At 30.3% G+C, this 22,963-nt stretch overlaps 10 protein-coding genes across 10 annotated transcripts; 6 read left to right on the top strand and 4 right to left on the bottom strand. All coding sequences in view use genetic code 12, as the record gives it.

Moving 5' to 3' along the window:
• Positions 1-2,095: 2,095 nt before the first annotated feature.
• On the top strand, positions 2,096-4,396 carry CD36_09530 (conserved hypothetical protein; the record flags this gene model as incomplete). Its single annotated transcript, XM_002417552.1, has 1 exon — positions 2,096-4,396. One exon carries the CDS (start codon positions 2,096-2,098, stop codon positions 4,394-4,396), a length of 2,301 nt encoding a protein of 766 aa, XP_002417597.1.
• A 732-nt stretch (positions 4,397-5,128) lies between these two features.
• On the top strand, positions 5,129-5,998 carry CD36_09520 (CaTFA2; ScTFA2; the record flags this gene model as incomplete). The annotated part of the gene is made up of 1 exon (XM_002417551.1): positions 5,129-5,998. One exon carries the CDS (start codon positions 5,129-5,131, stop codon positions 5,996-5,998), a length of 870 nt encoding a protein of 289 aa, XP_002417596.1.
• Positions 5,999-6,130: 132 nt separating this feature from the next.
• On the bottom strand, positions 6,131-8,359 carry CD36_09510 (YFW family protein, putative; the record flags this gene model as incomplete). The annotated part of the gene is made up of 1 exon (XM_002417550.1): positions 6,131-8,359. The coding sequence occupies one exon, from the start codon at positions 8,357-8,359 to the stop codon at positions 6,131-6,133; it is 2,229 nt and encodes a 742-aa protein (XP_002417595.1).
• A 1,126-nt stretch (positions 8,360-9,485) lies between these two features.
• CD36_09500 (nuclear transport factor 2, putative) lies at positions 9,486-9,977 on the top strand (the record flags this gene model as incomplete). Its single annotated transcript, XM_002417549.1, has 2 exons — positions 9,486-9,492; positions 9,610-9,977. The coding sequence occupies 2 exons, from the start codon at positions 9,486-9,488 to the stop codon at positions 9,975-9,977; spliced, it is 375 nt and encodes a 124-aa protein (XP_002417594.1).
• A 336-nt stretch (positions 9,978-10,313) lies between these two features.
• Positions 10,314-12,857, top strand: CD36_09490 (conserved hypothetical protein; the record flags this gene model as incomplete). Its single annotated transcript, XM_002417548.1, has 1 exon — positions 10,314-12,857. One exon carries the CDS (start codon positions 10,314-10,316, stop codon positions 12,855-12,857), a length of 2,544 nt encoding a protein of 847 aa, XP_002417593.1.
• A 416-nt stretch (positions 12,858-13,273) lies between these two features.
• On the bottom strand, positions 13,274-13,744 carry CD36_09480 (conserved hypothetical protein; the record flags this gene model as incomplete). The annotated part of the gene is made up of 1 exon (XM_002417547.1): positions 13,274-13,744. One exon carries the CDS (start codon positions 13,742-13,744, stop codon positions 13,274-13,276), a length of 471 nt encoding a protein of 156 aa, XP_002417592.1.
• Positions 13,745-15,046: 1,302 nt separating this feature from the next.
• CD36_09470 (MNN family member mannan synthesis protein, putative) lies at positions 15,047-16,891 on the top strand (the record flags this gene model as incomplete). The annotated part of the gene is made up of 1 exon (XM_002417546.1): positions 15,047-16,891. One exon carries the CDS (start codon positions 15,047-15,049, stop codon positions 16,889-16,891), a length of 1,845 nt encoding a protein of 614 aa, XP_002417591.1.
• A 1,616-nt stretch (positions 16,892-18,507) lies between these two features.
• CD36_09460 (conserved hypothetical protein) lies at positions 18,508-19,035 on the top strand (the record flags this gene model as incomplete). The annotated part of the gene is made up of 1 exon (XM_002417545.1): positions 18,508-19,035. The coding sequence occupies one exon, from the start codon at positions 18,508-18,510 to the stop codon at positions 19,033-19,035; it is 528 nt and encodes a 175-aa protein (XP_002417590.1).
• Positions 19,036-19,513: 478 nt separating this feature from the next.
• On the bottom strand, positions 19,514-20,377 carry CD36_09450 (conserved hypothetical protein; the record flags this gene model as incomplete). Its single annotated transcript, XM_002417544.1, has 1 exon — positions 19,514-20,377. The coding sequence occupies one exon, from the start codon at positions 20,375-20,377 to the stop codon at positions 19,514-19,516; it is 864 nt and encodes a 287-aa protein (XP_002417589.1).
• A 766-nt stretch (positions 20,378-21,143) lies between these two features.
• CD36_09440 (endoplasmic oxidoreductase protein 1, putative) lies at positions 21,144-22,871 on the bottom strand (the record flags this gene model as incomplete). Its single annotated transcript, XM_002417543.1, has 1 exon — positions 21,144-22,871. The coding sequence occupies one exon, from the start codon at positions 22,869-22,871 to the stop codon at positions 21,144-21,146; it is 1,728 nt and encodes a 575-aa protein (XP_002417588.1).
• Between the last annotated feature and the right edge of the window lie 92 nt (positions 22,872-22,963).

Genomic DNA, 22,963 nt, shown 5'->3' with positions numbered 1-22,963 from the left:
TAGTTTTTAATTACAAGTAACTCTTGGGGTTCTGTTATAATAATTAACTATATGGAGGAAGTATATCTCATTCTATAATTACAGATCTTACTTGGCGTAATTGGTTGGTTGGTTATTTGGTTATTTGGTTGCTAATAGCGAGTGAGTGAGTAGTAGTAATTAAATCTTGCATTCTGTGATGGTGGTGGTGTTAAAGCACAAAACTAATTATTGGTGGTTTTCTGCATTACCTATAATAGGCGAGCAGTCATTCTCTATTTTTAGAAAAGGCAATTCCAACAACAACAACTAAGCCTACTTGATATGAAATACAAAAAAAAAAAAAGAATTCTCTCATTTGGCATGGCTTTTGTTGAATTTGGAACATGAAACTGCAAAATAATCTTGAGACTATCTTTATATCCTACAAGTATATTGGTCTAGAAAAACCAATAGATCTTGTGATGATGATGATTTTTTTTTTTTTTTTAGCTTTTATGTGCCCCGCCCTTATTCTGCAAACAATTCTAGATGTCTAATTGTTGATGCAGTAAGTGGTCAAAAGAGTTTACAATAACCCGAGCTTGAAAGTACACCGGTGTCTATAATCCTTATATATCAATATTGAAGAGAAAAAGAAAGAAAGAAAGAAATACAAACAAACAAACAAAGAAAATAATTGAAAAAAAAAAAAAAAAAAAAAATAACGCAATATTGTTAACATTAATACTTTCTCCTATCTTTATCATTAGAGAATTCCAATTCCAATTTCAAGTCTTGTGTTGTTGCTAAAAAGTAAAATAGCAAAAGTAATGAATTTGTGTTTATCAATATGTAAGGCAATGTTGAATTATATAGAGATATGAATTTTGGAAAATTTTTCTTGATTTACAACAAGAATTATGGAAAAATTGATGATTGCTGTGGAGACAATTGTGTTTGAGTTTGTCTGTGTGTATGTGTGAGTGTGTATATTTCAATATCAAAACCAAATCCCGCCTTCATCAAAGAAAGAAAAACAAATTTCTTTTTTTTTTTCCCGCACCTCCCCACATACACACACATTGCCCCACTTGGCAATAGATAGAAATATTAGGGGCTTACTTTATTTCTTTTTTTTTTTTTCTTGGTTTCAACCTTCAATCTTGATCAATATTTCAAAGACTGTCAAAATCACCAACCAGGGCTTATAGTATAGATAAAGAAGTAAAAAAATGACTAGTTTGATTAATCACCAATTAAACTAAAAAAAGAATTTGACAGTTCTTAATAAAGATAAACATTGATAGTATTTTGTTGCTTCTCGGTTTTTAATTCATTGTTGTCTAGACTATATTTGTAGCATTTACGATCAGCGCAAACTTTAACAGTACACAACAATATCAACTACTACTACTACTACAATCAGTGTCTACATTCAATGTTTGCTATCTCTCTTTCTTTCTTTCTTTCTTATTTGCTGCTTCTAGTTGAAACAGTTTCAGTTTTGATCCCATATAATATATGGGCAAGTATAACCATGGAAAAAGTATTAACACCACTTTTCCCCATAATTAATAACACTACTACAACATTCAACCATCAACCATCACGTTAGAAATAATAATATATATTGTAATTGTTTCCTTTGTTGACTCGAGACCTCGATATTTATTCTGCATTGTCAAGTTAAACAACAAAGACAAAACCAAAACCAAAAGCCCAAAAAAAAAAAAAAAAAGAACAAGGGCCACAAAAATTTGAATTGTTTCTTTCTTTCTTTCTATTACTCCAACCCCCCCTATTTAAGTTTTTTCTTTTTTTTTTTTTATCTGCACCTATATATAAATATTTACTGATAGCACAAGATTTTTTAAATCCACACTTTTATTCTATCTCCTTTTTTTTTTGTTTTGATTTGGTTTTGGTTTGTTATCTCAACTTTACAACCCTTACAGTAGTAACAACTCTTACATCTTTTGGGCCATCCTTTGATTCAATCAATTGATCAAATTAAATCAAATCAAATACAAGTTTTGTTTAGTTCAGCTAAAGAATTAAAAAAATTTTTTTTTTTTTTTTTTTCATTCCTGTTTTGTTCTGTTCTGTTTGGTTCTGTTTTATAAATCCACTTTAAATGTTAAAAACCGATTCACTTGATTTCCACAGTTATCTACCTCCTTATCGGTCTTTAATAAATCCTAATGCTAGATATGATTATCGGACTCATACCCTTATTCCATTGACTCAAAATGATTTGAATTTATTACGAATTGCTTTCCAAAAGAAGAAGGAAACTCCACCATCTGCTTTCAAAATGAAATATAAATCTTTATTGAGTGATGTCAGTCGAACAATTACAATGAGATTAAGTAACTCAAATCTATTATCATCGTCTTCCAACACCAACACCAACACCAACACCAATAACAACAACAACAACAACAATAATAGTGTACTACTATCTCCTCCTCCACCACCACCACCATCATCTAGTTCTACTTTATCAACTCCCTGTGGTAATTTATTGAATCGTGCAGGTACAACATCATCCAGTATCAGCAAAATAAATAATTCACTGCAGAATCAAATTCAAAATCAATTGCCCTTATTTCCTGCTGAATTACATATTAAAAATCTCCCCATTGAGATTTTAGATTATATTTTTTATTTGATTGATGACATTATGGATTACAAAAGTTGTATGTATACATGTAAATTATTTTATTTTTTAGCAAAACCTTATTATTATGAAAATTTGGTGTTTACATCAACTTATCGATTTGCTCAATTTGTTACATATTTGAGAGTGAACTCAGAAGTGGGACAATATGTCCAATCAATCGATTTGTCTGGTATCAAACCAGGTTATGATGAAGATGAACAAGAAGAAGGTCAAGATGAAAATGTTGAAAATGGGGAAGATGAAAATGGAGGAGGAATTGTAGGTGGAGCTCGAGATCATCATTATTTATTGGGAGAAATTGTTGATAATCCTCATCATGAAAAAGTGGATCAATTCCCTCGAGGAAAAATCTTGGCTGGTTGGCGAGATTGGAAATTCAAAAATAATCCATTGTATACTATTCATCCATCACCTTCATTGACAAAAGTTGCATCAAATTCCCAATTTCTGAATGTTTCTAGTAAATCATCTCGATCAAATAATTCTAAATCATCTTTATCAACAACCAAAAAATTTGTTAAACCATTTAAATATTTTAAATCAAAAAAGAGAAGAATGTCTTATAGTGGAACAACAAAACTTGAAAGGAAATCACCAAGATTGGAACAACTTCAATTGGATCAGAATTCATCAAATTGGAATAAGAGAATTAACCTGCATCCATTAATTAACAAGTTTTTACTTCATTATTCAACTTCCAAAGATTTACCCATAGGTTATATTTTACATATGATTAATTTATGTCCAAATATTGTGAATCTTAATTTAGGAAATTTGTCCCTTTCTACTGATTACGAAATTTCCCGTTCCACTATTCACAAGTATCAGAATTTTGATTTGATTAATAATTATCCCAAAGATTTGATTTACAAAATTGATAACATTATGAGATTAAATGATGTTGATGATGTTTATTCGATTAATGGGAGTGTATTACGTTTTGATAATCTTAATAACAATAACCGAATCTTGTTTAAATCAAATCAATCAATTGCTTCAACTGCATCTTCAGTGTATTCGGTAACAACATTTTCAAAACCAATAAGGAAATACAATAGTTTGTTACCTCCATTACCTCAAACTGTTGCTGATATATCATATTTAAATAAAGGAGATGGTAAAGTGTATCTTTCCGATTTGAATTTGAAAGAAATTAATAGTGCTTATTTGAAAAAGATCAATGAAGATGAAATTTTGTCAGCCATTATAAATGTTCATGGTAAAAAATTAATTGAATATGATACCCTGCTTTATCAAATTCCAACACCATTGAATGTTGATATTGCCGGCACATTAAAATATATTAATTTATCGTCAATGATTTGGTTGAATCGTAAATTGATTGAAAAGTTTTTGACTAGATTACTTACGAAAAGGTCACCAGATTTGAATATATATGGTATTTATTATAACGATGAGTTCTCTAATAATGACGAACAAGATTCTGATGACGACTATGACTATGAAGACTCAAACTCAAACTCAAACTCAAACTCAGACTCGGACTCAGACTCAGATGATGAAGAGGAAAGACAATGTCCAATTATTTACAAGCAGAATTTGGTTATTGATTTCACTGATTCTGGAATGTATAAGAGCTTACCATGGGCTAAAAAAATAGATCTTAATAGTTTTGAAGGGTGTCAATTGGCCAACAAGATTATCAACAACGATTTAATGACACCACAAGAGCAAGCTCTAAGACGTGAACGAAGAAGAAGAGGCGCTATTGCAGCAAACTATTTAGCTTAAACAGATGCAAAGAAGAAAAAACAAACAAAAAATATGGCATTATAGGATAAGTGTAACTTTGTATAGTTTTTTATAATTATCATTTATTATTATGGGTTCATAGTTAAATTTGTTTCTTGTAAGCTAAAAAAATGTAAAAAAAAAAAATGTACCAGACATCAGGTCATCACCATTTCATGGATCAGCCTGACCTAATTAAAAAAAAAAAAAAGAAATAATTAGCGGCGACCTCCAATAGCGATGGTTTTAAAGCTGGGATCTTATAAAAAGGACTGCTCCTAAAAATAAGATACTAATAATTTATCTAAGATAAATTCAAACAATACTTTTCAAAACCCTTATTGTCATTAACTAAAAAAGAAAAAAAGTTAATACAAACTACCTTAAAAATATAAGAAATTGGTTAGATCAAAAAGTTGTTTGAAAAAATCCATGAAGAAGGAAGAAAAGGAAAAAGAGAAGAAGAAGTTGAAAAAAAAAAAAATTTTTTCTGTGGTGATTCTTTTTTTTTTTTTATAGCTAATTGAACAAAGTATCATCTACTACTAACAACAACAGTACGTTTTATACCAACTTTACACTACCTTTCAAGGACCATTTCTAAACAAAATGCGATAACAAAACATGAAGTAGAAGAACAAAAAAAAAAAACCAAGAACAAAACCAACTGTGTTGTTGTATAATTTCCTTTTTCTTTTCCGACTCTTATTCCTTGTCCATAATTCCATAAAAATGTCCGACTTATCAGCTCAACTTTCAGCTTTTAAGAATAAGATCAAAAGTGGACCATCGGTAATTGTTCCTAGAAAGGCAACTTTTACCCAATCTCCATCATCACCATTATCAACATCATCTACCACCACCACAACAACAACAACAACATTGAAGAATGATGTCAATGTGAAAAAAAGATCAACTACAGATTCAGTAACTCAAGTTTTGAAGAAACAAAAGGCAAATATGGGAGAAATGACCGGATCACATTTATCAACCCAATTACATCTTGCGGTTGAATATATTAAAGAACATGATCAACCAATATCAGTAGAGAAATTACAAAATTATTTATCATTTGATATATCTCATACTTTATTACCATTATTAAATGAAATTGATCGAGTCAAATATGATGAATCTAAAGGAACTTTAGAATATGTTTCATTACATAATATTCGTAGTAGTGATGATTTATTAGAATTTTTAAGACGTCAAACTACTTTTAAAGGAACTTCAGTAAAAGAATTAAAAGATGGTTGGACCGGTTGTATTATTGCTATAGATGAATTAGAATCACAAGGTAAAATCTTGGTGTTACGTAATAAAAAAGAAAATGCTCCAAGATTAGTATGGGCCAATAATGGTGGTGAATTGGGTTATATTGATAATGAATTTAAAATTATGTGGGATCAAGTGAAATTACCAGAATCAGATATATTATATCAAAAATTATTAGATCAAGGATTAAAACCAACTGGAGCTGATCCTAATTTAATTAAAAAACAACCACAACAAAAGGAAAAGAAACAAAAGAAAGCTAGAAGAGGGAAAATTACAAATACTCATATGAAAGGTATTTTAAAGGATTATTCTCAATTGGTTTAACCAAAAACAAACACACTTATAGTACAGAATATACAAATATATTAAACTAAAAGTACAATTATCGAGTTTTCTAAAGTTTGTTTTTTTTTGTTTGTTTTGTTTTTTTATTTATTTATTTATATATATATAAAATCAAAACCCACTTACTCCACCACCACCACCACCACTGCAGTTTCCACTTGCTCCTCCACCACATCCACTGGCACCAGCACAACCTGCAGTAGTGGAATTATTATCGGCACCACATACACCACCTATTTCAGCAACACTACCACCAATTCTGGCATGGCCATAAGTACCAGGGTTGAGTCCAGTACCAAAACATGCGGCACCACTGTTACCTGAACAAGGTGCTATGGTACAACATGTACCACCAATACTAGAACACAGGGTTGTTGCTGATGTACACAATCCATTACCATAAAAATCACATTGATCTTCATTTATGGGAGCAATTGGAGGAATAACAAAAAGTAAAGGGGTAGTATAAAGTAAATAAGTATTATCAGCCCATGGAGCGGGATTTTTTTCTCTTCTTGAACTTGCTAAATTTGTTGGTAATCTTACCGAATTATGGGCACTAATATGTGAAAACCCTTCACCTCTACTAAATAATGGATGTGATTGTCGAAGATATTCTTGCTTTTTGGTTTGCTTTTTCGTTTTGAAAAAATTACTGAATTTACGAAGACTATCAGACCGTTTTGAAGTACAATATAAACAAAAACAAACTGAATATTCTTCTTTATACAATTGTTTATATTTTTTCGCTGTGAATGCAAATCCATCATCTAATCTACCTTCATCTACTTTATCATCATGATCAATCACCGTATGTATTGGTGATCCTCGACAATCTCGGAAATAACCATACATGGTCAATTGATGGGTATGCCATATCAAATCAATATCTAAAGTCGGTACCAACATTTGTCGTAAATTTGCATCAGTTAACATTTCAAAAAATCGTGAATATCGTAATACTGCTTCTTGTAGACTTTTAAATACTAAAGGTGAATGTAACCAATCAAATTTGTTCATTTTTTCAACAAATCGTTCTTGACGTAATACACACCCCACCAAATCTTCTCCCACTTCAACACTTCCTCCTCCTCTTTCTCTTTCTCTTTCTCCACGTACTGTTAAACTAATCAAATTAAATTGTAAATAATTTCTCAACAATACTCTTTGTCTTACTAATTCACGTCTATGCTTTGCATTTAAAGATTTCAAAATTTCATCCAATGATTTATTGACATCCCAATGTTTATTTAATGTTTTACAAACATCATCACTAATAAGAAATGGATTTCTTTTAGTAAATTTTGGTGGACATATAACTTTGGAAAAATATTTATGAGTTCCTTGTAATGATTTCAGATTAGTCATATCACAATATAATTGTAATTTTCTTAATTCATCATGATTAAAATTAAAAGGTGTACCATGATAACATTTCAGTTTTTTATGACCTATATTAATTGTCAGAAAATTTGTATCGGAAAATCCAGTATTTTCATCATTGGTAATTGGTATTGGTTTAGTCATTGGTTCATGACATTTAGGACAATAAAGTGTTATCAAATGTTCATTCATGGAGATTTTACTATTATCATATAATAAATCAATGGGATTATTTGTAAATGATCTTAATAAATTTAAATAATTCTCTTTATATGATTGAGGAATATGAAATTCAAAAGTATAATCATCAATAAATTGATCAATAATATATAATGGTAAAGGATAATTGGCAAATTGATAAATTTTATTTCTAATACATACATCATACATTGATTTAGGGTTTAATAAAAATGCATGCCATACCATTATTACATCCAATGGTGGCATTAATTCTTTCATAATTGAAATGAACTTTTCATTTTTGGTATTCCCATCATTATAAATTTCTTTTTCATCATCACTTTTAATAATACCAAATTTTGATCTTATTGAAGATATAAATATTATAAATCTTCTAGATGCATCAGTTATATAAATTTGCCATTTTTTAATATCATATTCATTAGGAATTAAATTATTATTACCAATGATTTTAGTTTTCAAAACAGAAAAAGCTTTCAATAATTTAAGATGAACAATGGCTTCAGCCACACTAGGAAGAAAATTAGGGGGAGTTATCTCCAAAGAAGTATTAATGTCTGGTTGTTGTTGTTGTTGTGATGGATAATAAGCATTGTATTGGAAACTCAGAAAATCAGATAATTTACTATTGTAAAGAATATCAATAAAATTAGGTTCTTCGTTTGACTCCAGAGTATCGGATCCAGTTGTCAACGTTAACCCAGAAAAATTGAGTTTAGTGTCAATGTCGGTTTTTCCATTCTTGTTGATACCCATTATTACTATTCTTCTTATTATTATTCTTATTATTATTATTATTATTGTTATTGTTGTTTTGTAAACAAAACTCTTTGGGAATGTGTCAAGAAATATTATTTTATTCTTTAAAACAAGAAAATCTGACAAAATTTTACAGAAAAAAAAAAACTGCCATCAACTTAGTCGAATAAAGTAATTTAATTAACGACATGTTTAAAAATTTACAGGGTATCTACTAAGAATATTGCTCTTTTAGTAATACATTACGGTAATGGCCAATAAAAATTTCTAAATTATCCTGTACAAGTTTATAAATTAGACGACGAATTTCATGTTTGCGTTTTTGAAAGAGGTGAGGCTCTCTCTCTTTTTTTTTTTTTGCTGCTTCTTGATTTTGTGATTATGGTAGTTTGGTAGCGTTGAGTAAATATTTTGTTACAAATTGGTTCATTAGAACATTGCTGGACCTTTCTTAATCCTATTTAGAAATTAATCTTGAAGAAAAGTCATTTGGCTTGTTATTTTAAATTTGCTCTGAATTTGTTGTATTTTGTAAGTTGTAAAATTTCAGAATCCTTTTTTTTTGTTGAAATTTTATACCAAAACATCTAACATTGTTGAGAAACATAGTTTGCAAAAAGATATCAAATATGTTAATGTAACAATGCCTACTATGATTAGTAACATATAATAACTTTATTACTCTAGGTATATCAAGTAGAGCAAAGATGAAAACGAATATAGCTCCACTCACCAAACCTTTCCTGTAATGTGTGACCATTTTTCTTCCAGAGTAAAATCAAACCAAAGCTTTAATTATTACTATATGTCCACTATTTACGTCCTTGGTTGCACCTAGTGGCAGCATGAAGTCATGCTGATGTTTGAATCATTCTTTTTTTGCTTGCTTTCTTGTTGGTGGTAAATAAATAAGAGATTAATGTGAGATCAGGTGTATTTCGTGCAATAATAACAAATCTCGATTTAGGTTAACAAAAAAAAAAAAAAAAAAAATACATAAACCTCAGAAGAACAACACCAGAAGGGGGAGGAGAGGGAAAAAAAAAAAAAAAATTTGTCTTTCCAATATCCAGTCACTTAATCTCATCAACCTTTAACTTTATCAATCAATCCATTTTGTATCATGTCTGGTATGTGAATCAATTCATATAATGTCATTTTGGCAAGAAGTTTGGCACTTGCTTTGTTTTTTTTTTTTTTTTTTTTTGAGAACAGTTATATTTACTAACAACATTATGATGGTATAGTTGATTTTAACGCTGTGGCCACTGAATTCTGTAACTTTTATTACAACCAATTTGATTCTGACAGATCACAATTAGGTAACTTGTACAGAAATGAGTCAATGTTGACTTTTGAAACTTCTCAATTACAAGGTGCTAGAGATATTGTTGAAAAATTGGCATCATTACCATTTCAAAAAGTTGCTCACAGAATTTCTACTTTGGATGCCCAACCAGCTTCTGCAAATGGTGATATTTTAGTCATGGTCACTGGGGAATTATTGATTGACGAAGAACAAAACGCCCAACGTTATTCACAAGTTTTCCACTTGATCCCAGATAATGGTTCTTATTATGTGTTCAATGATATCTTTAGATTGAATTATTCTTAGAGAAGTTGGAGAAGAGATTCAAGGTAATGTAGTTAATTGAAAATTTTTGAATAAATAAATAAATAATTAAATAATTAATTATAATTCATGGTTTTTACGGTACGCTTTTGGCCGGATGTTTAACTTCTGGTGTAAACTCTCTCGTTCAGTTTAGTGTGAAAGTTCGGCAAAACACCAACAAACGTTCCCTGGATTTTGCTATTTTCTACCCACACGACAACCGAACAAAAAAAAAAAAAAAATAGAATAGAATACTAAAAAACAAACTTACTTGTCTATTTTTCTACTTGTTGTTAAAAACATACACACATACTCGATATTAGTTATTGATCGATCATGTCAGACTTAGAACCGTCGGAATCATTGAATCACGAAAGCGACTCACATTTAGAGCAATTGAAACCATCTACCACTCCTAGTATTCCCGCCCGTCCCCAATCAAGACCACAGAAACAAACAACAACAACAACAACAAAGGTACCTACTGATCAAGACTCAAATGACAAGACACCATTAGAAAAACCTCAAGATGAGTTGGACCAATTGGCTCATGAAATTGAGAAAGTTTTAACCGATCCTGTGATTCCACCTCGTCCTCAACATGGATCGTCGGCAAAGCCGAATGAAACACAAACAGAACACAAAGAACAGGATTTTGGGTCAGCACACCCAGTTATTCCACTGCGTCCAACGAATAAAAAGGAAACAATTGAAACAGAAATGGTCGACCAAAACAATGGTCTTGAATCGAAATCTGATCTGACTGCCAATAAGGAAAGCTTGGAAAATCAGGTGCCCATTGACGAGGATAGTACACATGTCAAACCTTCTATCCCCAATGTTCCTTCCCGTCCTCAAAACAGAGATTTGGATTCTTCTGAAGTTGACAATACAAAAGCGTCAACCACCCCTAGTATTCCCGCTCGTCCTCAAAGACAAACTGCACCAACACAGAATGAACACAAGCCACAAGTTTCAAATACACCTGTGATTCCAACTCGTCCACAGACCAAAACAGAAAAGTTGCATTTGAATGAAGAATTAGATAAATTGGATGGTGAATCCCTGTCTAAAAACCAAGAGAATAAAAGACACACTGATGATAACAACACCTCGAAACCAATTTATGAAGCTGAAAGTATTGTACCACCAGAAGAAAAGGAAGGTGAAACTGCAAATAAACAAGCATTACCAACTACCAGCACAGACCCCCCAGCCGAACCGACAGCATCAACAAGGGGTTTCAGATTACCTTTACATATGCAACAAAGTAGTGGACCAATATCAACAAGTACACCAGTTACTGGATCTGAGGCGGAATTGAATTCCTTGGACAATTCAAATACTTTTGGTGATGGAGAAATCACCCCAGGGAATTCTGATACCAAAGCAACATTTAAGAGCGATGAAGATGTAGAAAATAACAACAGAACTGACTCATCAAGTTTTGACGATGACATGGAGACAATTTCACAAGATCAAGAGGATCGTGAAGAAGATCGCCGTCATCGTCAAGAAACAACAACAGGAGAAAATGTCCAAGAAAGTGAAGATCCACAATTTGAAACCACAATCATTGAATCTGGTGAAATTGAAGAGAGAGACGGTGATGATACAGACTCTGGTGAGTTATACTCGGAGCAGCAGCAAAACAAGGAGAAAGAGGATGTTGTTCCAGCTACTAGCACACCAAAAATACCTCAACGTCCACCAAAGAAACAGTCTTTATCAAGAGCAACAACTGATGACTCGTTAACGTCATTGGACAACACCTCCAAACCACCAAAACCAGTTGTACCCAAAAGACCAACTTCTGAGGAATCTCTGTCTAATCTTGAACCTACAATACCAACTAGACCATCAATCAAGAAAGCTCCATCAATTGGTGAATCCGACCCTGAGCCAATCGTTCCAAACAGACCAGGAAATAAAGAGTTAGAATCAATTCCAAGAGATACTCAAACATCTATAAAGCTGAAACCACCACCACCAAAACCTAAAAAATTATCTTCCAAGATTGCTGCTTTTCAACAGCAATTGTTCAACCCAATGAATGCTTCATCTGAGGAAGATGTTGGTTCAACCGGGTCAAAACAACCGGAACCTGGTATTAGAAAGAGATCTACTGAAAATAGTATATTGCTGAGATTTGGTGGGAAGGCAATCCCTTTACCAGGTATGTTTAATCCTAATCAAATGCCCAAACCTTCTATATCTCATGGGGAAGAAACTTCTGATGATAAAGAGGAAAAAGAGGAAAAAGAGGAAAATGTAACAGCAAATGTACCAGTTAGAAGAACTAGAGGTCCAAGAGGTAAGAAATTACCGAAAGCTGTTGCTGATGCCGAGATTAAAACGGAAAGTAGATTTACCATTGAACTGGGCAAATTATGGAGTCTTGAGTTTAAAAGGGAAATAAAAGAAGAAAAAGAAATTGGTCATTCAGATTTAGAAAAGTCAAAGATTCTTGTTGATGATGTCGAGGCTGATGGAGATGGTGAAGAAAAAGCAGCTGAGAATGAAGTGATTGAATCCCAAGAAAACACAATTGGGGATAAATTAGAACATAATGATGTAGTGAATATCGCTTCTGCTGCTGCTGACATAGATAATGACGGTGATGTTGACGATGATGATGATGATGATGTACCACCTGAGGTAAATGAAAGATTTATTAAAGATGAAGAGATTTCAAATGTTGGTATTGAAAGAACTATTGCACTGGAAACTACCACTGAGAAACATTCAACAGATGAAGAAGTAGAAGAAGAAGAAGAAGAACTTGAAGTGGATTCTGTTGATATTCCAATTCGTCGAGTTACTGTAAATACAGTTGATACAATCGAGGATCAAAAAGATGTTGATGATGAACCTTTATGAACAAAGCAATGGAAGTACGAATAGTGTTTAAGGGGGGATACAAAGTAGAAGTTATTTTATCACCAAAAGTGGTCTATTATTGGTGTTTGTAGTTATTTACCAAAAACATATATTTTACTTGATATTCACATTATATTTACAATTTTGCTACTTTAGTGTAGGTTATTGTTCTCTTGTTTTCTTTGTTTATATATTTACGTATTGGAGATGTTTGTTTACTGTATCAGTTTCTATTCTTCGCAAGATCCATTGTACAACTAGTCATTCCAACATTTTCCATGTGTCATTAACGTTCTATGCATAATTACGATGGACGATGGAATAGCAAAGTAGATAAGATTGGATAAACCATCACCAGGCCAACTCTATCTTCTATTATTATTATTATTATTATTATTATTATTATTATGTTTCCATTAGTTTCTTTTGTCAGAATATCGTCTTTTATACTCAAACACTTCATCCTTGTTGTTGTTGTTTTTGTTTTCAACATCTTGTTTTGAATGTTTATTTTTTGGTTGTTGTGGTGATTTTGCGTCATTCTCTTTAGACTCTTTGTTTTTCAATTTCTTTCTTAATTCATCAACTTTCAATTTTATCTCATCTGGTTCGATTCCTTGTTCTTCCAATTCATCCTGTAAATCCATACATTTGACTTCAATTCTTCGTAGTTGTTCATGTTTAATCAATTCAGATTTGATTTGTTTATGGGATTCTTGATTATTTAGGTTAAAATTATTATTGGATTTGTTTGCCATTAATGATTTTTGGTTTTTTCTTGATTCATAATACCCTGGTTTCGATACTTTATTAGCAATATTTTTTTGAATATGACCAGAAGTCGCTGAACCTCTAACAGATTGTAATCCTATACCATTATATGACATGATGATAATAAGACGATGATGAAGATGAAGATGAAGAGTAGTGTATTGTCAATTAAAGATTTCTTTTTTTTTTTTTTTTTCGTGTTCTATTTTTTTCTTCCTCTGGGGCGCAACTTTTTTTAGATTTTTGAAAATTGTAAATCTAATCAAATATATATTTGTAGTTTAAGTCTACAAAGGATATCACAGTTCAAAATAGTGATATTGATATTTCTACACTGTTGCTATATTAAATTTTTTAATTTTGATTGGGATTTTAAAAAAGCAGAACTGAAAAGAAACTACACTTACATGAGAGGAGACACCATACACCAGCAGTTGTTGTACAATCTTCTTATTGGTGTGGAGGATACACAACACAGCCAGGTTAACCGGAAGTATAGATCTGAACAAAAGGAGTACCATCTATCAATAGCTCTTAACAAGTTTTGTGAGACTTGTTACTAACCAAGAGAAATCTCATTACAATGGCTCGAATAAGAACAATAGCACATTCTTGTATAGTAGTTTTGTGGTGGAGACTTGGTATTATCACAAACAATGAAAGCTGACGCGGAATTCAACCAACAACAATAAAGAAAGTGGGTAGTGTAATCTTGTCAAATAGAACTAAATCCGGAAAATCACGCGATGAGATTCAAATCGAGAAAGATCGTGGTCTACTACAAATTACGGGAAACCAAAATATCGCCTCATCAAATTGAAGAAGTCCAAATCACAACTGTTTTTCAGTTTAACAAACATTGAAACAATGAAAGGGGGGGAGGTAATGGAATGGTTTATTACTCAATCTATTATGGTTGTTGATATAAACGAAATTAACAAAAAAGAACACACAAATTCAATGGATTGTAGAAATATAAACAAAATAAAAACATTTACGTATTTGGTCTTACTCTCCGCCAAAAAAAATTTTCTTTATTTTTTTCTGGCCATGTTTGTTTATATAAAAACTCTAATGATTGACACACCTCCCCCCACAGCAGAACTAGCAACAAAAAAAATTTTTTGAAATCTTTCTACTTACGAGGAGGAATTGTTCTTCTTTATTCATTATTTTTTTTTCAAATATATATTTGCCCATTTCCTATTGATCATTTATTGATACTTGGTTAAAGTGAAATACATGTGTTTAATATAAAAACAAAGTCCCCTAAAAATACCCAACTGATAGAGAATCACATTTAGGAGGTTTGACTGTTTTATTTTATTTTTTTTTTATTCCCACCCACTTATAGCTTGCAGCCCCACTATCCTTTCCCCTTTCAATTGATATAAACAATATAGAGAGATATTTTTGCAATGCCAATCAACTTTATATCAATCCCTAGAAACAGATTTAAAATAATCGGTGTGGTATCGGTTACTTGTGTGCTTATATATGTTATCTTATATTCTTCAATCATCACTACTGATATTGATATTTCTGATTATGGCAATAAATTATCTCCTTCAATAATATTTGACGATAATGATAATGATAATGATAATATTGATAATGTCAAAGATCCTCATTCTGTATTTAATAATCAAGGAGATGATGAAACTGACACTACAGCTTCAAATTCCATGACAGCTGCACACACATTTTGGAAGAGTATTTTTGATACTTTTGATCAATACAAATTGGATTTAGGAAAAGATCCAGGAAGTGCCGTATCATACGTTGATAAATCACAACAAAAACAGGGGCCTCTTAATAAAGAAGTATTACTTTCCAAAGCAGTTGTTTCCAGTGAATTGATGAAACATTTAAAAGAAAAACATTCTGGCGTAGTTGAAGATTTACCATCAGTCATGCCAGGTTCCGTATATAATAAAGGTTCCAAAGGAGTAGTTATAATTGGTGGTGGTAAATTCTCTTGGTTAGCTTATTTAGCATTAGTTCAATTAAGAAATGTGGGATCAAAATTACCCGTTGAAATTATTATGCCTACACGAGAAGATTATGAAAAAGAATTGGAATTTTGTGAAAATACATTACCAGAATTACAAGCTTCATGTGTTATTTTACCAGATGTATTGGGTGAAGCGGTTATGAAAGATAGAAAATTTGCAAGTTATCAATTTAAAGCATTAGCGTTAATTGTTACATCATTTGAACATATTTTATTATTAGATTCTGATAATATGATTGTATCTAATCCTGATGAAATATTTGAGAGTAAATTATATCATCAATATGGTATGATCACTTGGCCAGATTATTGGAAAAGAACCATATCTCCACTTTTTTACGATGTGGCTGAAATTGAAGTCAATGAAAACAAAAGAAGTAGATATAATAGATTCCCATTATATAATGCACCAAATGTTCATGGTAATATTTTTACAGAACAAGATCGTCAAGAGGTTCCTTTCCATGATTTAGAAGGATCAATTTCTGAATTATCTACCGAGTCAGGTCAATTGATTATTAATAAACATACTCATGGTCAAACCATATTATTAGCATTATACTACAATTTTTATGGACCTAATTTATTTTATAAATTATTTTCATTAGGTGAACAAGGTGAAGGAGATAAAGATACATTTGTTGCTGCTGCAGTTGTAACTAGACAAGATTATTATCAAGTTAAATCATTTATCAAGACTTTTGGATATAGTGATTCTAATAACAATTTTCAAGGTGTTTCTATGGGACAAAGGAATCCTTTAATTGATCGTAAACATTATGAAGATCATGTTCTTGCCTTACTTGAAAAAGATTCATTCAAATTATTGTCAATTAGCGATCAAATTGAACAAATGAAAAAATTTGAAAATAAAGATTTTGATCAACATAATTCTATTCCATTATTTACCGTTCATTGTAATTATCCTAAATTGGATCCAAAGTTATACATGACAAGAGAAGATCTTTATGATTCAAAAAATAAGCAATTGAAGTATAGATTATATGGTAATTTGAAATATACCAAAGAAGTAGTTAAAGATGGTGAATCAGATACTGAAGCATCATCATCAACAACAACAACAACAAATAAAGTACAAATTGATTTTGAATTACAACAATGGCAACATATGCAAGATATATTATGTTTGAAAAAGATTTATTTCACTCATTTTGTTGATAATGATATGAATGAATTATGTCAATTTATAGAAAACCAAGTAACTTGGCTTAGCAAATCTCAAAATTAATATAATAATAATAATAATAATAATAATAGATATCCAATAAATAAATAGAGACACGTCCAGATGGTATAATTTAATAAAATAATATTGTAACTTATTAGGAAACAGTTATATTTGTTGTTCTACGGGACAGAATGGTTTGCAATACTTACTTGACTGTATCAAACTTACTTTTACAAGATCAACTTATAATATGGTACCATATCTGAGATCAACTCTCTGTTAAACTTTTACTGTTTATAGTTGAATTCGCTATCACCAGGCTGTACAGGACATATATACATGTCAAAGTCTGTTTATTTCTAATTAAAGTTATGACTAAATTAGTACTTGTTTGTTTTTATTGGTGATGTCATAACTCTTTTTTTTAGTCATTATATTGTACATATATACACGATTATATTTTAGAAAAAAAAGAAACCAACTTGGGGAAATCAAGAAGAAGAAATAGAAGTCATTCGTGACTCAACATCATCCTCATCCTCGGACATTTTAGTATGGCTTCATATATACAAAGAGAATTATTGGAATGAGATGATCAACAAACTTAATTAGCAAATTTTACTAGATTTTTTTTTTTTTTTTTTATTGTATTTACATTATCATGTAAAACCAAAAGCGTGACTAAACTATTATTCTATTACTACTACATAGAATATTCTTCTTGTTTGATTATCTTTTCGTAATTTCATTTTTTTAACCAATTGATTAACAGGTATTGTTCTTACAGCTTTCTCTTATATTCTCTTATAAAAATTTAAATGAGTTTACACATTGTTTTAAATAGGAGTAAATGTGGGGGGCGGACACGGATAGTTAAGGAAAAACATCCAGAGAAAGAGAATGTGAAAGAAAAAGCAACAATGGGTGTGTGTATGTTAATACATATATACAATCCATAACCACTTTCATTTAAACATTCACGTTTAAAAATTCTAAAATTCTAAAAAGAAATTTATGAGTAATTTATAAGGTTGGCAGTTTTCTCCCCCCCCGTTATTAGTGGTTGTTAGTGGTTACAATGTGGGTGACTGTTTTCTAGGGGGGTAAGGTTGTGAGTTTGTGAGTTTGTGAAGTTGTGTACGGGTGTGTGTTGGGGGGTCATAAATTTTACAAAACACGTTGATAAGAGGAATCCACAAACTAAAAAAAAAAAAATGTATATATTATCAGATGTCTATATGCAGTACCACACTTACTCATACTTAAAATTCGAAATGATAAACAAACAAACAAAATACAAATTGAGATAAAACAAAACTCACCACCACATGTGTAAAATTGATTTAACAAAAAAACATATAAATAAACCACAATTATTCCTTGATTTTTGATTTTGCTTTTTTTTTTCTTTTTGGGTATATTTCTTTATTTATTTTACTTTTGCTGTTTTCAATTCTTTAGATTGTTTTTTTTTTTTTTTTCTTTTTTACCTTTTCTCTTTGCTAGTTTACACACATTGACAAAGAGTAATTTTTAAAATCCACATACTCACTTACTCAACAAAATAAGAAAACCATATAGAAGGGTATTTAACTATATCTTTCGTTTTTTATTGCATACACTTATACTACTACTACTACCGTTTTCCTTTTTATTGGAACATCAATCTATCTTAAATGTTTAAATCATCTTTCATTTCCAACAATTTCATTCCCTCATGGTTCAAGAAATCATCAACATCCACACAATCAAATGTTGTTGTTGTTGATCCAAGTACTATTCCTAAGAACTTTACTATATCAAACACTGATAATAAATTGATTAATGTATCAATGAATAATGTTCAACATGATGATGATGAATTTATTGATATTGAAACCAAACCTTTGAGTTATGCTGAAGTTGCTTCATTAGGTAAAAATAAGAAACAAACCAATATGGCCAAACCTAGTAAAGGCGTGATCAATAAGAATCAATTCAATGTATTAAATGATAAAGATATTAATGATAATGAAGATGGTGAAAAAAATGGTCATGGTGGAGTTATGGATATTGAAATTAATTATCAATATGATGAACCAATAAAATCTGGTGATGAATATAATAAAAGTAAAAGTTATAAATTAAAACAACAAAAATCTATTCATAAGAAAAAACAATTACATCGTGAATTTAAAGCTCAAAAATTAAAAGCAAGCAGTTAATTGGAAGGAAGTTAATGATTTATATTATTGCTACGTTTTGATTCATATTTCTTACAATTTTTGCTAGTAATTTGATTTTTGATTTGATTTTTATCTTGATTTTATCTATTCTTTATAAATGTAATAAAAATAAAAAAGTTAATTCAATGAAAAACTTGTAGTTGCTGCCTATTATTATTATCATGAGATAATATTAATATACATTGGTCTGTTAATTTGATACTCATTTCGTTATCTTTGAGAAGTAAAGTAAAGTAAAGCAAAAATCAAGAACCCGGAACAACGGACCTGGGACCTTATCTTACAATGAAGCGCGCTTATCATTTATTTATATATGTGGGTCCCTCATTTTTACCCCACACAAAATTACCATGGCTAAGAAAAACTTCTTAATCATGTGACCATGGCACAAAAAGAAAGATATACTCATATGTATATATATAATGTATATTTTATCATGTATTTTCATTTACTATATTCAAAATATTTTAAATTCTTTAAGTTTTAATAATGATTTACCTTCACAATCCAATTGTTTATTTTTATTATCATTATTATCATTATTAGTTGTTGTTATACAACGAATAATTGGCAGTTTTTTCCCATTTAATAAAAATATTTTACTAATTTTTTTCCATTTGCCAAATTTCAATTTCAATTTCTTTTTCTTCTTCCACTTGTTTTCATTTAATTTAATTTTATTATTTGATGAATTTTCTAATAATAATCGATATTTAATATTTTTAAATTCATGATATTGTAAATCAATCCAAATTTGTCCAATTTCTCCTGGAGAAACATTACAATAATATATATCTCTTAATGTTAATACTTTACTGAATTCCCAAGTATGAGTTAATTTCTCATAATAAAATATTATACTTAATGTCAATGCTAAATCAAATGTATTAATCATAGTATAGATTGTTGTGGTTTGGAAATCAATTGCTCCTCCATCACCCCATTTTTGATTTAAACAATGAGAAATTGGAATAAATTTAGAATGAGTGATGGGTGTTGATGTGGTTTGAACATGTATCCATTGATTATTTTCATATATTAATGCTTGATCGTTATTTATTTTGTATACGGTGTTGGTGGTGATTGATGATAAATCAAAATAAGTTAATTCATTTATATCATTTTTAATATGTATATTTGGTAAAGTTGAAGTCAGCAGAGAGGAAATCAAAATGGAAGTAGAATGTGAATGTGAATTTGAATGGGAATGGGAATGCGAAGGAGAAGCAGAAGAAGAAGAACATGAAGTTATTGAAACGAATATTGATAATATCATAGTAATTAAATGGATGGAATCACTTGTTGTTTTCCTTATTTTCATACAACAAGCTTATATATAAAAAAAAAATTTAAACAAAATGAATAAATAAATTGTAATATCAATGTTAAATGACTAATAATAATAATATGAAATTTAGGACAAGATTGTTGATAATCAAATGATTATAAAGTTGGTTTACCATAATACTTGGGATACAAATTGAACCACTTCCAAAAAATAATGTATAGAATTATACTTGTAGTTGTTAAGTATTCTAATGCAATTGTCAATTCCACGTTCAGATGGCAAGTTGAGGGATGATGATGATGATGATGATGATGATGATGATATGATTCAAGAAAAAACTAACAATGGTGGCAAAAAAGTTGATGATACGGGTGCAAAACTTCTGGTGTAGAGAAGAAAGCAAAAAAAAAAAAAAAAAAAAAAAAAAAAGACTAAATCGGATCCGCCCCCCCCCCCCCCCGCCCGCTCTACCTGCCCCTGTAAGAAACAAATTGTATTGGGCATTACAATAAATATTACATGGTTTTTTGCATAACACTTTGACTGTATTGAAATTATCAAGTTGACGTAAATTAAATCGAGAGGAAGATGATCTCGTACGGAAAAAAAAGAAAAAAAAAAATTAAAGCAATATAACATAGTCTCTATAAACTCCTAATTCAATAACATGATGATATTAACAAGAAAAACTCAAAACAAAACAAGAAAATAAATTCAAACGTTCATGTTATAGTAATTTTAAAACTTTTACCAGATATTTTTTTTTCTTTTTCTTTGAGGTTGTGGTTTTTGTTTTAATTTATCCAATTACTTGAGTGTATTGTTGGGCATCAACATCTATAGCACTTTCATACTCATAAACTGTTGGTTTACCAAGTAATTTATTCCACCATTCATTCAATTGCACTAAAGTGAATCTACCCAATACCTCTGGAAATCTTTGATAACTAGTTAAAACAAATTTTAATGCTTGCCAAACTTCATTAAATGATAATCTAAAGTCTTCAATAAAAGTTCGATCTTCTGGTTTTGTATGAGCAATTTCTTCTAATGTAAGTCTTTTCTTGTCAGTTGATTGAGGTTGATTTTTTTGTGAATTAGTTGGATCAATTTTCTTCTGAGGTAATGGACTAACAAATGGGAAGGCAAATCCATTACCTGGTTTTTTATTTTGTATATTGTCGTAAACCCCAGGTTGAGTCAATCCTTCAGCAACATCTTTAAGATGTTGTAAATACATTTCTTTAAACATATTAATACTTTCAATTGATTTAGATAAACGATCAAAAGTATTAATCAAAGCAACAATTTCAATTCTTCTAAATTTCAAATTATGATTATCATAATTATCATCTTCAAATAAAATCTTAAGAGCAGTACCATAACCAATAGTTTGGATTTTCCCCCACATTCTGCATCTATCACAACCAACACAATCCATAATAGCAGAAATATTTCTAAATCTTGATCTAAATTCATCTTTCAAATTGGTATTATCAAATAAATTAGTAGTATTAAATACAACATTTGATTCTAAACTGGGAATAATATCATCCAACAATAAACGATCATAAACTTCAACTGATTCGACATCATTATTAGCCAATAAATGTTGCTTTTGTGCTGGGGTAATGTCATCATAACCCAGTTGGATGAATTCTCTTAATGGTAAAATTTCACTCAATTTAACTATAGCTTGAGACACTAAGGCATAATTGAAATAAATATTAGATAATCTGTCATTATGCATACCTACTCTTTCCATAAATACTTTTAAATTAGGATAAAATTCACCAGTTTCAGAATTCAAATATTCTCTTGATAAATGTACTGCAATTGAAGCATGCATACCACTAACTAAACGATAAAACAAATTTTTTTCAATACATTGTTCACCACCATCATCATTATTGGTCATTGACATTGGATTAGTATTGGGGAAACAATTTTCCAGATAAATTGCCTTCCAAACATCAAAACTTTGATTCCCACCATATCCAGTAAATCTTTCTGGATTATTTACTAAATTGACATAAACACAATGATGATCATCATCTATTTCACTATAATCTAAATCTTCACAAGTTTGAACTTCTTCAGTTTCAATAGGATTATCAATTGATGATTTATCAGGTAAAGATATCTTACCTAAACCTGAAGGTTTCAAATTATCATTAGTAACTTGACTCCAATTAAAATCTTCCAATATTTCTACTGCACAATTTTCACTAGCACAAAAATGTTGAGCATTCCAAAACCGACATTGCTTATCTAAATTAACTTTGAAATAACGGAAATACAGAGTCTTGACTAATTCCGACAAATAAGGACGAATCTCTTTATTCAATTCATCAATATATGTGAAAGTTGTATTACAAGTAGAAGTTATGATTTGTGAACAAAATTCTGGTGAATCAAATGGAGTGAAACTCAGTTTTGGTAAAATTGCCGATACAGGAGATACTGCAATAGTAGTATTTATGATAAATTGTGCGATTAGTAGGGAAATTAATCTGAAAAACTTCATAAGGCAAAAAAAAATGGATAATTTACAATGGAGTTCTTTTTTTTTTTTGTGGTTTATGTTCTAAATGGGGCAGTGAGTCTATTGGTATTACT

Source organism: Candida dubliniensis, chromosome 1 (genome assembly GCF_000026945.1).
Source record: "Candida dubliniensis CD36 chromosome 1, complete sequence".
In the NCBI taxonomy this organism is placed as follows: domain Eukaryota; kingdom Fungi; phylum Ascomycota; class Pichiomycetes; order Serinales; family Debaryomycetaceae; genus Candida; species Candida dubliniensis.
This window is presented reverse-complemented; position numbering and strand designations above follow the sequence as displayed.